Source organism: Antennarius striatus, chromosome 13 (assembly GCF_040054535.1).
Source record: "Antennarius striatus isolate MH-2024 chromosome 13, ASM4005453v1, whole genome shotgun sequence".
In the NCBI taxonomy this organism is placed as follows: Eukaryota; Metazoa; Chordata; class Actinopteri; order Lophiiformes; family Antennariidae; genus Antennarius; species Antennarius striatus.
The window spans coordinates 4,351,320-4,367,459 of record NC_090788.1 but is presented as its reverse complement, the minus strand read 5'-3'; the positions used below and the strand labels follow the sequence as shown (position 1 = coordinate 4,367,459).

The window sequence follows — 16,140 nt, the reverse complement described above, 5'->3', positions numbered from 1 at the left end:
ATATTCTCTTTTCTCCATCTGCAATGAAAGTTTTAAATTGAGATTTTCTATACTGAGGTTCTAGATGTCAGTTTGCCTGTTTACAGATTTAAAAAGGAAGTATCTCTGAAATAAATTTTGATGCCGTAACAACAGACCCTCTTAACAGTGGTTAAATAATGTGATGGTTGTAAATTACTGAACATAAAATGACCAATAATCTCAAGAATAATTTGTTTATTTCTTCATCCTGCACACAAACCGATCAATTCAGCTTTTTCACTGAAGGCGAGTTTAGCGATACCAATGACATCCAGGTTATTCCATTTTCCAGGGGTCACATGATCAGGGTCACATGACCAGGGTCGCCCTGTCATTCAATGTTTGGTTTTAGGGTTGATGACCTGATGGGGGAAAACTGCTGAGATGGAGGTTTGTGTTTTGAATGTATTACTTATCAATGTGGTCAATGTGTCGTGATCTGTAAGTGTTGCTCCAACACTCACCAGCTGTTTGCTAACATGTTAGCATCAGCTGCTTCCTCAGCTAGTCACGCTTTTAGCCTTCCTCCTCCTCCTCCTCCTCCTCCTCCTCCTCCTCCTCAGGTTGTGCCATGTCAACAGTGAAATAAAAACTATCTGATCCTGATATGACTAATAGTCTGTCAATGTCAGTGTGTGTGTGTGTGTGTGTGTGTGTGTGTGTGTGTGTGTGTGTGTGTGTGTGTGTGTGTGTGTGTGTGTGTGTGTGTGTGTGTGTGTGTGTGTGTGTGTGTGTGTTTTATTGTTTCTATCTTTAAATTCATGGACACTCACACATTAGAGCTTTTGTCCTGATCGATAGTGTTGCTTTCAGGAGCTCTAAACTGACCTCAGGTCTTGAACTCTTCACTGGGTGAACCTTGGAAGAATCTGTAATGAAGAAGGATGAATACCTTAACATAGCAACAGCTGATAGGAGCCCTACTGGATCACCTGTATTGTCACAATAAACACACACACCCCTCAGAGTGTGTGTGTGTCCCGAGGGTAGTGTCAACAAATGGCACACTTATGACGCTACTGACCTCAGCCATTACGCACACACACACTAGACACACACACAGAAACACACACACACACACACACACACACACACACACACACACACACACACACACACACACACACGCACACACTCCCCCTGTTGACTGTAAACAAGGGGAGTTGATCAGACGTCTGAACAAGGCAGTGTCGTCCGTCCGTCATCATTTACATGTGAAAGGACGAGTTGACGTCTAAACACATCCACGCATACACACACACACACACACACACACACACACACACACACACACACACACACACACACACACACACACACACACACACACACACACACACACACACACACACACACACACAGACTAATGGCACATTTACATCCACCTGCTGATGTGTAGAAGTAGTTCTGTCTTCTGCTCTGTGGTTTGTTCCGTACACCTGACCCTACTTTAACGTCTGTATCTCTCTAATAGACGTTGCTTATAGATTTTTAATAATTGCATTTTTAATAATTGCTGCATTTGTTTGAACTCGATGGAGGAGAAGAGCAACCGTCCACAACAAGTATTCGGATAAAAGTATTCGGATAAAACGGATAAAAGTATTCGGATAAAACGGATAAAAGTATTCGGATTAACAGCAGTGAATTGAGATGTTTCGTTCAGGTGTATCAGCTCCGTCACCTTCATGGAACTACAAACATTACTCAGAGTTCATTTTACCTTAAGAAAGTAGTGCATCCCAACATGAAGTTTATGCATCCCAAAAGTAATAACAGAATATATGGTAGAAGCATAGGCAAGGATTGAGTTTTGCCAATAGTACAAATAAAAACGAAATAAATTGATAATTTTAATGTTTTTGTTTATAACATCATAACTGCATAAAAGTAAAAAATAAATAAAGAGTAAAATTATATATTAGCTTTATCAAATTGTTAAAGCCTGGTAGTCAGTTTTACAAATTAAGACAGATGTAATACAGTTTGGGTTTTTTAACTTTTGCTTTTCACTCAATAGTTTTCTTTTCCTTTGGTTCATATAATCCTGTGGACACTGCACCAAGCTGAAAGAACCTTCTCCACACACAATTCAGTATTATCTGTCTCTTTTTCTTCAAAGCACTCATGGTTACTTGCTTTTTCTCCAACTTTTGCATCTTTTCGGAGGCATGGTGATAATCAACCAGTCAATCAATCAATCAATCAATCTTTATTTGTCTTGCACTTAATCACATCAGCAGACATTTCAAAGTGCTTTAACAGACAGACAAACCCAACAAGACTCTCCAAGCATAAGCAGCAGTTTATGATTACTCTGGAGGGTCTAACTAACGCCTCACTCTCACTGCAGCGCATAAAAAACGAGCAGGCGTCGTGTTGCCGTTTGGTCGATTTTAATAAGGCAGAATCACGCAGGTTAGTCTCATGACGAGAAACGCATGCAAGTGTGTCGCACGAGATAAAACATAAACATATCTCCAGATTCAAAAATTTAAGTAGAGAAATAGAAAAAACTATGAATATTTTTGTTGAATGGAAGTTTATTTAAATCTTGCGTCCCGGTGACGCACGCTGTCTGACGATCGTGCGTCCGTGTATAAAAAAAATGCGAGTCAAAGACGCAAGGACGTAAAACACTGATTACTGTCCAAACGGATTTAGGTTAAGATGCCATTAAGCTTTTTGTGGGCATAACTGCCTCGTGTCTCTTTACTTTTGTCCACATATTGAATGTGGAATGGCTGAGAAATGTGGAATGTGTGGTTTGAGAGATTTTAAACACAAGTTTGCACAGTTTAAAAATATCTGCATGATTGCAAAAAAAATACAGTTGATTAAATTGTATATATTATATATAATGGCTGTTTGCATGTTTTTCAGGCCTTTAAACAACAGAAGTATTCATATATAACCTGATATCAAACATTTTCTTTCCCATACAGCAGTTTACCTGCTGTTACTTTAAGGCCTGTGGGAAATCTGAGAACTGGGTGTCAGTCAGTCTGTGGGATCTGCTGACTGGAACTCTGCGATCTGTAATCTGCTCCATCAACTCCGCCATCGACTCCTCCAGTACGAGCAAACTGCTGAGTCACTTAAACTAAATCAATCAAGGGAGCAACGGTGAGGGTTTCCTCCCTGGAGTTCACATGACTCAGCAGAATTACAAACCACCGTTTGTTTGAAGGTGCCGCTGTCGACACCTGTCATTGGTGGGTGGATCTCCGTGGGAACGAGGAGGGAGGAGAGGCCCTTCTCAGAACTGACAATGAGACTTTCAACCTCGTGTTAAATGTCTTGAGATTGCCGGATAGCCCTGCCCATTGATCCCGACTGCACAATGACGTCATCATCTCAACCGGCGGCGTCAAAATCCTGATCATTTTTCTGTCATCTTTTGAACTGCTAAAGACACTAACTTAGCATGTTTACAGTTAGTTAGCCGCTAACACGTTTCACCTATTCTTTTAGCCTCCTGGTTGAGGGTCACACCCATAACATGTCTTCTAAATGTTACACAACTCTTTCCTACCTCTCTAGCCCTACCCAACCTCTGCCCTACCTCTGGACCTCTGCCCTACCTCCTCCTTACCTCTGTCCTACTTTTTCACATCTGTCCTACCTCTTTACCTATGTCCTACTTCTTTGCCTATGTCCTACCTCTTCACCTCTGTTCTACCTCATCGCCAGCTTATTGCTAATTAAAACTGATTTGCCGTAGCTCCTAATTTCTTATTTGGTTCGTAAGACATTTAAGAAAGACGAGGGGTAACAAAGGTGCAAGTCCACCTTGAATGGGTGTAAAGGGGGCTGTTGATGCTGTGTCATAGTGAGAGGATAACACTCACCCCCATACTTTATGGTTTTTGCTATTTCTAAGTATTTAAAACTGAATTCTTTACATGAAATATGCTAATTCAAAAAAAATATTTCTTTCACCACTTCCGGCTCAGTTTAAAATATAACTACACCGCTACCAAGCACAATATCAGAGAATCTTTAACAACACATTAGCACACCAGCAATATTTACGTTACATTTCTCTAAATTTCTTCAGTTGAAACAGTAAACAGTTGAGGAACGTGTGCTGGGCACTGATGACGTTCTGCACCAGGAGCAACCTGGTCATCCTATACCAAACTGTTTTTGCTTGCTTTGTCAGCCAAGTCAGCAAATCAACCATTAGTTTCGCAGATAACAAAATTCACTGGCAAGTGACATTTTCCAGTGCAAATTTGTGTTTTATTTATCCTTACAGTATGTATAAAGATATATATATATATATTATATATATGAGAGAGACTTTTACAGTCAAATTGTTGTCGAGTTGCTTGAATTTTGTTTGTGCAAATAAAATAATTTTTGACGGGATTCTAATGTGAAAAAAAAAAGCAAATAACTGTCTTAAAATTTAGATATTTGGTTTATTTGTCTAAACACACAGAAACATTATTACATTTAAAATAAATACTGACCCTTTTTAATGTCAAGACACTATTCAGAAGCTGATAGACTGACATTGACACATACTGAATTCAGTCTTAATATACATCAGATCTCAGTGTGAACGATTCGGGTCTGAAGCCATCGCCATGGAGCTGAGGTGCGGGGCTTCGTTGAAGCCCCCAGTAAACAGTGATCCACACTGGGCCTGGAGCTGCTGCAGCTGCTGGGCCTCCTGGAACTCCGGCAGGAGGCAGGACGCTGTGTGCAGCTCGGCATAAAGCGGGGGTGAGGTGGTTTGGTGGTCAACGAGGGAGGGGAAGTGCTGGGCAGTCGGTGGGGAGGAGGTGAAGAGCGGAGGAGGAGGGGTAGTAATGGAATGATTCAGGGAGGTGTAGACGGGAGGCGACGTGCTGCAGGTGTCCTCTTGAGACATCACGGCGCTGGGGGAGTAAGTCGGGATGTGCCCCTGTATTGGGTGAGGGGGGGAGTTGTGGTCCGGTATCTGCATGTACACCGAACCAGCAGGAGGAGGCTCGAGGACGGAATCCTGGGGGGGACACATGACAGGGGGAGCGTCTGCCTGAGCAGGCATCTCTCCGACCCCGCAATGCATTCTGGTAGTTTTAGAACTGCGCTCTGGTGAAGATGAGAAAGAGGAGGCAGGGGGTGAAGGTGTCTTTGCAGCAGCCGTGGTATCAGCCTTCCTCTTCCTCTTGCGGCGAAAATTTCCATTGTCGAACATTTTCTCACAGAGTGGGTCCAGAATCCAGTAGTTTCCTTTACCTGCAGACAAGAGGAGGAGGAGGAGGAGGAAGGTTAAAGAGTACAGCTGCAACTCATCTTTACCACAACACAAAAGATGAACAATAAGGAGAATAAAGTTCAGAATAAAACAATCCTAAAGACCAGCTTCTCGTCACTCCTTTATTTCTAATTAAAATTAAGACGATTGGTTGGATGATGAAAACGGTAACTCAGACGTTTTGTCGTACCTGGGTCGCTCTCGTCTCGTGGAACCTTCTTGAAGCAGTCGTTCAGCGACAGGTTGTGGCGGATGGAGTTCTGCCAGCCGGCCTTGTTGTTGCTGTAGAAGGGGAAGTTGTTGGAGACGTACTGGTAGATCTGGTTGAGGGTCAGCCGCTGCTCCGGCGCGCTTTGTATAGCCATGGCGATGAGGGCCGAGTAGGAGTATGGAGGACGGACCAGACGCATCATGTCCTCCGGGTTGGAGAACCAGGGCCTGCCGTACATGTGTGGAAAGAAGCAGGTGAACATTGGCGGCACTGCTGCAGGAAGTGCTGCTGGGGGTGCTGCTGGGAGTGTCACTGGGAGGCCTCCTGGGCCTCCTGCGACCCCTGCGATGGAGCCTGCTGGGTCTGTGCTGCAGAGGTAGGTGTTGCTGGGGTTGATGGCAGGTGGGACCCACAGGCTGGGGTCCGGTGGAACAGCAGAGCTGTATATGCTGAAGTCCAACGGATCCAGGTCCAGAGACAGGAACTCTCCAGATGGCGGAGCGGACGGATCCTGGTCCGCGACAAACGACGCCATTCGGTTTCTGCACCTGCGCACTCCTTAACGCAACGACGTCCTCTAACACCAATCTGGAAGAACTGTGTGTCTGCAGGAGCTACACTCACGTGCCGTCATCCACCTGCTAAGTGCACCTGCTGCTGATCACCTGACATATTTATACCCTGCTGCTCCGCCCACACATGAGCCGATTGGCTACTACTTTGTCCCTCTTCCTGGCTCAACCACATGATGTGTGTCAGGTCGTCCTAGGGGATGGATTTCAATGAGACTGGGTGGAGATACTTCCCAGGGGTGGATTTGGAGGATGACACACGATCGTCATCATGAGTAGCATCATCAGAATTTGATGAACGATTCTTCAGATGATTCCTCTTTATTTTCTATTGGCTGTTTCTACCTTTATTTAATCCAACCAACAAGAAGCAGAATCTCTTCATCATTTTTTTTTTCCTGCTTTAGATGTCATGCCTCACTGTGCAAGGAAATACCATTCAGATATCACTCAGCATCAGTTAAAAGTGTTAAATACTTCAAAATGGGATTTCCTCTGAACCCAGGAACCCAAACCCGAGCTCGGCTGTTTTGATGTTTATTTGGAACTTGCGGGTTCAGAGGAGGCGGACAGGAGCGGAGAGTAAAATGATTCTGTTTCAAAGGAAGCAGCCTGAGCACAAACAAGCCTGCAGGCTGTTTGAGGTGTCGGCCCAGAGCATTGTTCAGGTGATAACGCCCCCTCCCCCAACACTCAGCACTCAGTCAGCTTGTCTCTATTGACATACGCTACCGTGATCTTATTAATGCAATTGAACTATCATGATCTTATTAATTAAACACCCATGCCAAGATGTTAGTTGTACGTTCTTACAGATAAACCTCAGAGAAACAATTAGTTTGTCTCTACTTATGTTGATTTTGGCTGGAACTCAGAATTAGATTCTCAACCAACATAATAAATAAGACCAATCAAGTATACAGAAATAATGGGTGTCAGTCGAGTCTGGATGGTTCATCCTCTGGGGAAAATGTCAGCGTTTCAGTTTTTATAATGGAGTTCATAAAAAAATGTTGTTACAAAGGAAATTACTCGACATCTCCTACAAGTAAAGATGAAACTATAATCAGTAAATATAATTACAATTATTATTAGTATACTATTAGTATTATTGGTATTGATTGATTTTTTTACAACAATAGCAGTAATGGATCGAGTTAGCAGGTGTTTTAGCACTTAAATTAAGTTTCCTGATCCTACTTTAATACTTTTGCTTTAAACTGCAATGATTATACTTGGAACAAAGTGGCCTGAGTACTTTTACTGAGTACTTTTACTTATTTCAAGTACAAATACAGTAAGAATTGAAGTCAGTTCGTTGTAGTTCTAGAACGAGTTGCACATGTTAACTGATGTCTACCCCTCACACTGAAGCAGACACACTTCTTATCTGTGTGTGTGTGTGTGTGTGTGTGTGTGTGTGTGTGTGTGTGTGTGTGTGTGCGTGCGTGCGTGCGTGCGTGTGTGTGTGTGTGTGTGATGACAGTTGGACATGGCAGCAATAATCTTCATCCAACGGTGCCTTCGAAGACGACACAGACAAAACAACACGCAGTCCAAACTATAACTGACTGATGATTGGGATTATATAGTGGGGGGGGAGGTCTGGGTGGGGGGGCTCCGGTCTGTGTAAATGCAGGGGTTCCCCTGAGAAAACCAACAGATTAACTGTCAAATAGACGCCACCAGTTCCAGTGGATTACAGAACAAACATTTTAAAGGCTGGCGTCACAAAAAAACGACCTTCATCTGATGCCGTTGATGATGTCATCAACGCTTTTACTCAATCTAGTGTCTAAAAACCAAAAGGAAGAACTACATGTTTGACTGGTTCCAGATTCAACGTTATTTATTTTTTTTAAAAAGAATCTTTAATGAGTTTTAAACAAGCAAAACATTTTAACATCTCATTACATTTTAGAAGGTTTTAAAGGGTTGTGAAAGGAGCTCTGTTAATGTGACTGCGTTCAAAATTCTAAATCCTGACATTTTAATTATTTGTAGTCAATCAGAAATGTCCCTCAGTAACACATGAACACTGGAGTATTAAGAATACAATCAGCAAATATTTATTTTGGCAAATATTTAGCTCACAGATCTGAAATTATGACGTTAACATTTTGTTTGTGAATTAGACTTTAATACAAAAGAATGAAGGAATTCAAAAACCTCCCCCCGCAGATGCATTTCTGAGTGTTCACAGCTTTGAACGCCTCACACGGGAACAGAAGGCGACATGAATTGTAAATACAATCACAAAAGGAGCAAAGGAAGCAACATGTGAAACCGTCAGAGGAGACATCTCCCAGTTCACCACTAAACACCCCCCCCCCTGTCATCTGCTCATCTTACATCCACCTACACCTGCACTCCATCGGTCTTAGAGGCTTCATCCGGTCAGGACCAGTTCTGTTGGGTCGTGTGGTATCCGGCCGGGTCGGACAGCAGACATTGGTTGTGTTGGCTGGAGTTGCGATTTTTGGCATCAATGAGGAGCAGAGGACAGTGGGAGTAATGGCCAATGATGTCACTGACTGATGGGAAAGCCTGTGCATGCACACACACACCCACACACACACAGAAGCATTAGCAGCATTAGCATCAAACACATCTCCATCAACTTTCCGACTCCTTAAAAAAACCCAAACTTCTCTTTTGTAGCACAAAAATCGATGTAGTTTTTACACTTCATTCTAAATCTTATCGATAACTCGATTTCTCTGAAGGCCTCAGGCCAGCAGAGGGGTGCACGGTTTACCTCCTGCACTTTGAGTCCAGTTCCCAGGAGGAACTGTTGGTTCTCCTGTCTGATCTGGATGTTGTAGACCTTATCCTGGTACAAAACCATCAGGGTGTAGGGCTGAGAGGGCAGCTGCTTGGTACTGTCCCTCACCAGGTACGCCCCATCCTCCACACACAAACACAACACACAATAGCTGAGTGCCAGCGCTGCAGCGCCCCCTGCTGGGGATTATCATTTTTAACAACACCTGTCACTCTTACTACACCTCTGATAGTCTCACTTTTACTGAATGAACTGACAAAATCAACAACATGAATCTTGGTCGAAAAAGGCCAGAATAATAAAACAGACTCAGATAAACTATAAATAAATGTTTTTTTCATGATACTTGTGTTTAGTTACCTTGTGGAGTTGTTTCAGACATCCTTCTGCCTGACTTCTGGTCACTTTACCCACATACCAACGGGGATCCAGCTCCTGATCTCACACACACACACACACACACACGCACGCACACACACACACACACACACACACACACACACACACACACACACACACACACACACACACACACACACACACACACACACACACACACACACACACACACACACACACACACTTCATTAAACAGTAAACACAGACAACAGTGTCTCCTGCTGTTTGGATAAAAGAACAGCCATGATTCTTGTCTAGCTTCAAAACTGATCTTTAATTCTCAATTTCTAAAATATTGTACCCTAAATAATTGTAAAATGATGTAAGTCAGAAAATAGTTTTACTGCCATCACATAATAATAACATCACATTGAAAAAAGCAGTGTGTTTCTGATGCTTATAGTATAAAAATACATGCATGTGTGTGTGTGTGTGTGTGTGTGTGTGTGTGTGTGTGTGTGTGTGTGTGTGTGTGTGTGTGTGTGTGTGTGTGTGTGTGTGTGTGTGTGTGTGTGTGTGTGTGTGTGTGTGTGTGTGTTACCTGCGTGGATGCTGCTGTGGACGGAGGGGGGCGACACAACTGCCTGTCAACAAGGCTTCCTCTTTGTTCATTCAAAGCTGCAAAAAGTTAGGACCGTATTAATTTACAGTGTAGGAGCAGGTATGTTCAGATGAGATGTGGATGGACCTGATCCAAGCAGAAAGGCTGACAATCCTGCTACAATGAGCTTAGTCTGCACATTTGTGCCTTTAGAAGCAAATAAAAATTCTGCCAAAGAGGCTTATGGCAATATTGTACATTCTCTGTGATCAAGGAAAGCATTTACAAATGTATAACCTCTGAACTGTTATTACTATTCTAACAGATAAAACTATTCTAATAACATTTGTGTTGTCTTCTTACCAGATTGTGGTTTGGGAGGCAGAGATCCTCCAGATGAGATGTTGAGAGGCAAACTGCTCCAGGAGAAACAAAAAAATATTTTACTTCCATTTAATCCATTGAAGATTTGACCATTATTGGTGCCATAAGCCATGTAGTCTGTGCTGTTGTCTATCTTTTACTCTAACAGACATTGAAAAAAACAACAACTAAAACGTGTTTTTTTTTTAAATATTCAAGACCTGCAAATACAATAGCGTTGGTTCGTTTATCTTAAAAACGCCTGATACCTCAAATTTTGTTTAAACTCCGTCAACCCAACCAGTGAACCTAGCGTAACTCCAGGATGTCAGGATGCCATATGGACGTAACTGTGTGCATTCATTCTCTACCTGTTTCCAGGGCGTGAGGGGACAGCAGGACGAGGGGGCAGACTTTTATTGTGGAGGGGAAACGTGTTGTGTTTAGGAGCTGAAGGAGAGCAGAATAATTTCAAATTCACTCAGATGTATTGGGTTATACTGTCTGCTTAAAGGAAAAGGGAAAAGATTAATGTAGATGTAAAAAAATAAAAAATTTAGATGTAAAAATAATCTCACCTTCATTCTGCGTTTGCTGATGAAAGAGTAGAGGAAAGAAGATCAGGGTTCATTGTTTTGGACAAATTCAATACAACAAAATTCTGATAGAGTAGAAACATACCTCTCTCTTTATATCAAACCTGAATAAAACAAACAGGTAAAAAAAAACACATCAGACTTAATTATATTGATTATATACTTAAAATTATACTATTGAAAAAATTGACCTCATATATATGATATCAGACATTTTTAAAAAAAATTGAGATGATTTGATGAACAAGTCATGTGTGTTGACCTGTTGGGTGGGGGTCTGGCTGAGGAGTTGTTCCTGCTGACGGACGTGTTGGACGGAGGAAGTATAGGAGGTTTGGACCAGGTGGGAAGATCAGGGACATCTGGTTGAGGTCTGAAATGACAAAAACAAACCTTAAGGTTCCGATTTCTTTCTATGTTAATCTTAGACTGTTGAGTAAATACTTACTTCCAAGGATGTGAGGCCCCCTGTAAGAATAAACACAATAAATAACAATAAAATGTGAAACTTTAAGGGATCATTCTCTGTGGTGGCATGACAGTGGAGTTCCACAAGGCTATGTTCCTGGCCCCTTTTTAAATTTTATTGTTAAAAAGAAATGCTCACCCTGTCCCCTGTGTTAAGATGAGAACCTGTGAAGAGGAGAAAACCCAATGTCATCGGGATGAAAACATAAAACAAGAAGAACGTAAAGACCTACATCCTGGTTTTGGGTTCACCTCTGATGGGGGACTTGTTGGGTCCTGAATCTCTTCCTGGTTTGTTGCAACGAAAGATCTGTGGCGGCTCCAGGGAAACTGAACACAACAACAGAGACACCAATGACTGCAATTCTAATAATTCATCTAAAACATAATGGAAACCAGTGAAAACCGATGCAGAAAGTGTTTAATTGTGGATCCAAGTTACTCACTCTTTCCAGAGGTTCTCCCACTGGAGTGGGGAGACGGGTCTCTTCTAGAGGGGCAGGGCTCTTGCTGCTACAAGTGGAAGTTAAAAGATCCATTCCCTGAACAGGTGACTCACAGTAACATTGAGTAAAGGTTGTAACTAACTCACCATCCTTGGAGATATGGTGGAGACTGGGGGGCGCGGACACACAGCGGGGGGCGAGCCTCTGCGTGACAAATCCCTCTTATCTACACACAGATATTATTGATTAAAATTCAACCAGAGGGGCCATCTTTCTTCCTGAGTTTGTATTAATAGTCTAATCTCTTATTCCATAAATAATCAACTGTTTAACTTCTGTTAACATGAACTACATAAAGCAGTTAGTAATAATGCGAAAATAAATTAGCAATCACGCTAAAAACCAGTAAGTTATCAACTATTTAAGAGGAAACAGCTTTCCATGAACTAGCAATGTAAACTAACAATTATACTTAACAATTTATCACAAGCTAACAGCTATGCTAACAGCTATTTCATGGTTAGCAACCATTCTGAGGCCAATAATTACATAAACTAAAACCATTGATTACGACTAGAAACTAACAACTATACATAGGATAACAACAATGCTACCTCCTAGCCATGAGATAATAACTATAAGATAATAATTACACAACCATCCATGAGATTTAATAAGGAAATTACCCCACCCCGCCACCCTCCCCACCCCAATGATACCAATGTAATCGCCATCTCCAATTGGCAGGGTTGGGCACAGCCTTTGAAGATGGTCCTCTGACGGTTCCGATGGAGGAGGTTCGTAATCGTTGAGTCCTTCAGATTCCTCAATTGGGGATTCATAATCTCCCACACTGCCCTCCTCATCACCTGTGTCTGGATTCTCATAGTCATCATCAAAATCTTCATCATCCTAAAAAAAGCAGAGGTGGGACTGTGAGGTGAGACAGTATAAAAACCATCTGAAGCTGATAAATGCTCTGTTACAAAAAGTAAAAGTGTAGCAAAATCCCATCAGTCAGTTTCATTATCAAAATAATTTAATATTACTGCAGTGTGAATGTGTTAATATGCATTTTGCAACATACACAAAAAACAAATCTAAAGAGACAAACGTACAAATTCATCTTCATCCCAGCCCTGAACTTCTGCAGCCGTGTCTGCAGAGAAGGAAGCAGTGTGTTAGCAGCGCACAGTCAGATAAAACTTATTGATCTAAGAGGGGAGCGTCAAATGAGAATGAAGAGATGATCTGAAAATAGGAATAATGAATAATTAAAAGTGAATCTCTGTGTAGAACACACACATTTTAACACAAAACAGTACTATCTCTAATATAGCAACTGAGAGTACTTGAAAGAACAATGTGATGGCATGTGCTAGCAAAGCAAACACCAGATTCATACATGAAATTAAACATTATCAGTATGGATATTTATCATAAATATGTTATATAATATTTAAGATATATATATATATAAATAATATTTGTGATAACAAATGTCTTAAATAAACACTAATAATATGCAATTTCCTCCGGGATTAATAAAGTATCTATCTATCTATCTATCTATCTATCTATCTATCTATCTATCTATCTATCTATCTATCTATCTATCTATCTATCTATCTATCTATCTATCTATCTATCTATCTATCTATCTATCTATCTATCTATCTATCTATCTATCTATCTATCTAATAATCATAACTTGAGTTCCTACCTGGTTCATGATATCTGGAGGGTCTGTGATGTAAAGAAAAACAAGATGAACAGAAAAGAATGTCATCATATTTAACATCATGAGACTCACAGCTGCTGAATTTTAGTAAAATGTATTATATTTATGTAATATTGTGAGTACTATAAAATGTACTTTTTCCTGAAAATGCTCGGTCCCTCTTTCTTGCTGATTTCAGTGCTGATCTTGGAAATCAACCTGACCATGACACAAAGAGTTATTCAGAATTCTCTTGATCAAATTAATTCATCATGATGCACCGGCACAAAATTCTCTGATGAAGTTAACAAATACATACAAAACCTCTTGACTAACCATAAACTAAGAACTAGCAATAAGCAAACCAAAATAACAACTATGTATAACCACTAATAATTTTCAAAGCTACTAATTTAAAATTTCCATTTGCTAATAACTATCCTGAAACCAAACAGAAATCAATAATCATGTCTCTATTCATTTCCCAACACCCTCTGCTCCCCATCCATGACTCATCAGCTGACTCAGTAGGATTTTGTCGTGACTCACGGAGCTTGAAATCTGGGGAATTTCTCAAGGTCGATATCACTCAGATTCTGTAAAAATCAGGGAGCATAGCTTTAATTTTAGATCAGCCTTCTTCTCTTCTTCATAAATCCTCCTCCACTCCCCTTCGCTTCTATGGAGGATTTTCCCTGACTGTCCTGAACTCACCACAAATCTGGAGCCGCTGATGGAGTTCTTCAGCACCGCTTTATCACAGCCGGACAGATTCCTCTGCAGACACATGAAATATATGATCAGTGTTGGAGAGTGTAGAGCGTGGGAGTCAAAGTCTGTCCAGCATAGAGTGAGAATTATTTTAGTAGTAGAGGAACACAACACCAGGTGATGCCCCTGCTGATGTAAGCTGTCCTGTGGGACACCAGAACAGAAATGTAGGAATGTGAACATTACGCTGAGATCATCGGCTGTGCATTCTCCAAAAAAAGTGGATCATTCTATAAATTTGCTGGAGGAAAAAAACAGCTGTTCCTGAAGGGTCACTGCTTCCTGATGTGCTGGCGGATTCTTCCTGACGCAAACTGGATCCACCCCTAACTTTAACCGGTCCTTCTTTTGGTGTCTGGTGGTGAAACCTTCCAGCAAGTTTAATGTAGACCTGGGGGGTAGATCCTGACTGAATCTAATGGTAATTATCCCGATACATAAATTCAATGGATTGTAGTTTGTACATACAAATTGTAAAACTTTTATACTAGTATTAATAAGCTGAAACTGTGCAGTAACTCGTAACTGATAATCAAGAATTGATAATCTTTTAATATATCCTATAGAATATCAAACATGGTTGATAACATAACCTCCATTTCTCACTGGCAGAGGTCATGAACTAAGAGAGCGTCCTCCATGTTGGCTCGCTGAAGGTAAGAACAGGAAGCTATTGGTCAACCAAGACTAGAATGAATGGTTAAAGGTTTTCAAAGAGAAGGACAGACAGATGACGGATGGAGGCCTCACCCTCTTCAGGTAGTCGGCCAGCTGCTGTGGGCTCCACGCCATCACCTCAGACCTGAAAGGCACTCGGTCGGCATTCATCTTGCGTCCTCCTTTCTCAAAGACTCCAAGACTGCCCAGAAAACTGCCCCAACGGGAGCAGACCACCATGCGAGTTTTGTTGCTGGATGTCAGCAGTCCTTCTCCAAGTCCTTGTTGTGAAAATGCAACCAAACTTCTCAGAAGGAGAAAATAAATAACTACCGACTGTCGTCAGAAAGTTTTACTTCCTCAAACTGACTGACTTTCTGTTTCTGACTCTTTAAAGGCAAAGAAGACAAAACCAACGCTCAGCCAGACGCACCGCCGAGGAACCAAAATGGCTTCCTTTTGTCTGTCTCTCTCTCTCCCACTCTTTCTAAGGGTCTTTATCTCTTCACCTCTCCTTGTTCCATTCTTCCTCTCCTTTAAAGGAAGTGACTGTGCAGAAAGGGGGGTTGTCATCAACATCATCCTCCTCCTTCCACAGTCAGACCACAAAGCGGAACACAAACTGCAGTTGCACCCACTCGTTGCAGAGCCAGAAGTCAGAAGACGATGCTTCATTTAAAAAGTAAAGATCTGGTCCGGTTCAGGTCTGGTTCAGGCTGATCACTGCAAAGTTACACAACAGATTCTGGTAGTGATCCAGATCATCATCTGGATCCAGAAAGGAGTCTATTAACATTCTAGACAGGGACAGCTACACAAGCTTCACAGATGGTGATCTTGCACACTTCAGGATCGGTTGTGGATGCTGAAGGAAATCTCCAGTGAGCTCTAACATTCTAGAGTAATTATCAGACTAATAATGAGACCTATGAGCAGGGTTAGCTGGTCGTGTGATGAGGATCAGCCAATGAGAGCGTAGATGACTTGATGACACAAACAGGGCTGTCTTGATGGAGTTTTGCTCCCTGGGTGACGTCCAGTTACTGCAACACATTTCTCTGACAGATATCTGATATCAAGCTCAAGATGGAAAAAAAAGAATGTAAAATGAATATGAATTTAGTTGACACCAACCACATCTCCAGAAATCACAAATGGGCTTAAGAAGTTGGTTCTGGATCTGGATCTGCACACCACACACAGCTAAACTAAACCTTTGTTGTTGGCAGTGCTCCTATATTATTTCCTCTCCGTATAAATCATTTCAGGGGAAAAACCTCAGCTTCCTCCTCCAGTGTGACGTCACAGTTCTGACAGACTCCTCACTGAGAAACTATCA

At 41.6% G+C, this 16,140-nt stretch overlaps 2 protein-coding genes and 1 long non-coding RNA gene across 4 annotated transcripts; 1 reads left to right on the top strand and 2 right to left on the bottom strand.

Moving 5' to 3' along the window:
• Positions 1-4,449: 4,449 nt before the first annotated feature.
• Positions 4,450-6,325, bottom strand: foxi3a (forkhead box I3a). Its single transcript, XM_068331775.1, has 2 exons — positions 5,463-6,325; positions 4,450-5,253 (listed from the first exon to the last, which is right to left on the bottom strand). The coding sequence occupies exons 1-2, from the start codon at positions 6,016-6,018 to the stop codon at positions 4,583-4,585; spliced, it is 1,227 nt and encodes a 408-aa protein (XP_068187876.1). The 5' UTR covers positions 6,019-6,325; the 3' UTR covers positions 4,450-4,582.
• Positions 6,326-7,888: 1,563 nt separating this feature from the next.
• On the bottom strand, positions 7,889-15,348 carry lcp2a (lymphocyte cytosolic protein 2a). Of its 2 annotated transcripts, none has more exons than XM_068332094.1 (21): positions 14,895-15,348; positions 14,088-14,150; positions 13,923-13,969; positions 13,530-13,592; positions 13,377-13,399; positions 12,772-12,812; positions 12,373-12,565; positions 11,800-11,879; positions 11,654-11,717; positions 11,460-11,537; positions 11,347-11,372; positions 11,188-11,207; positions 11,002-11,112; positions 10,825-10,843; positions 10,722-10,737; positions 10,515-10,593; positions 10,144-10,196; positions 9,781-9,857; positions 9,201-9,275; positions 8,814-8,963; positions 7,889-8,602 (listed from the first exon to the last, which is right to left on the bottom strand). In XM_068332094.1, the coding sequence occupies exons 1-21, from the start codon at positions 15,039-15,041 to the stop codon at positions 8,453-8,455; spliced, it is 1,575 nt and encodes a 524-aa protein (XP_068188195.1). In that variant the 5' UTR covers positions 15,042-15,348; the 3' UTR covers positions 7,889-8,452. The 2 variants fall into 2 exon arrangements, with proteins under 2 accessions (XP_068188195.1, XP_068188194.1); XM_068332093.1 differs by having other exon boundaries at positions 11,654-11,720; positions 14,895-15,341.
• On the top strand, positions 14,180-15,329 carry LOC137606705 (uncharacterized). The gene is made up of 3 exons (XR_011037903.1): positions 14,180-14,565; positions 14,757-14,800; positions 15,199-15,329. It is a non-coding gene; the product is annotated as an uncharacterized lncRNA (long non-coding RNA).
• Positions 15,349-16,140: the final 792 nt, after the last annotated feature.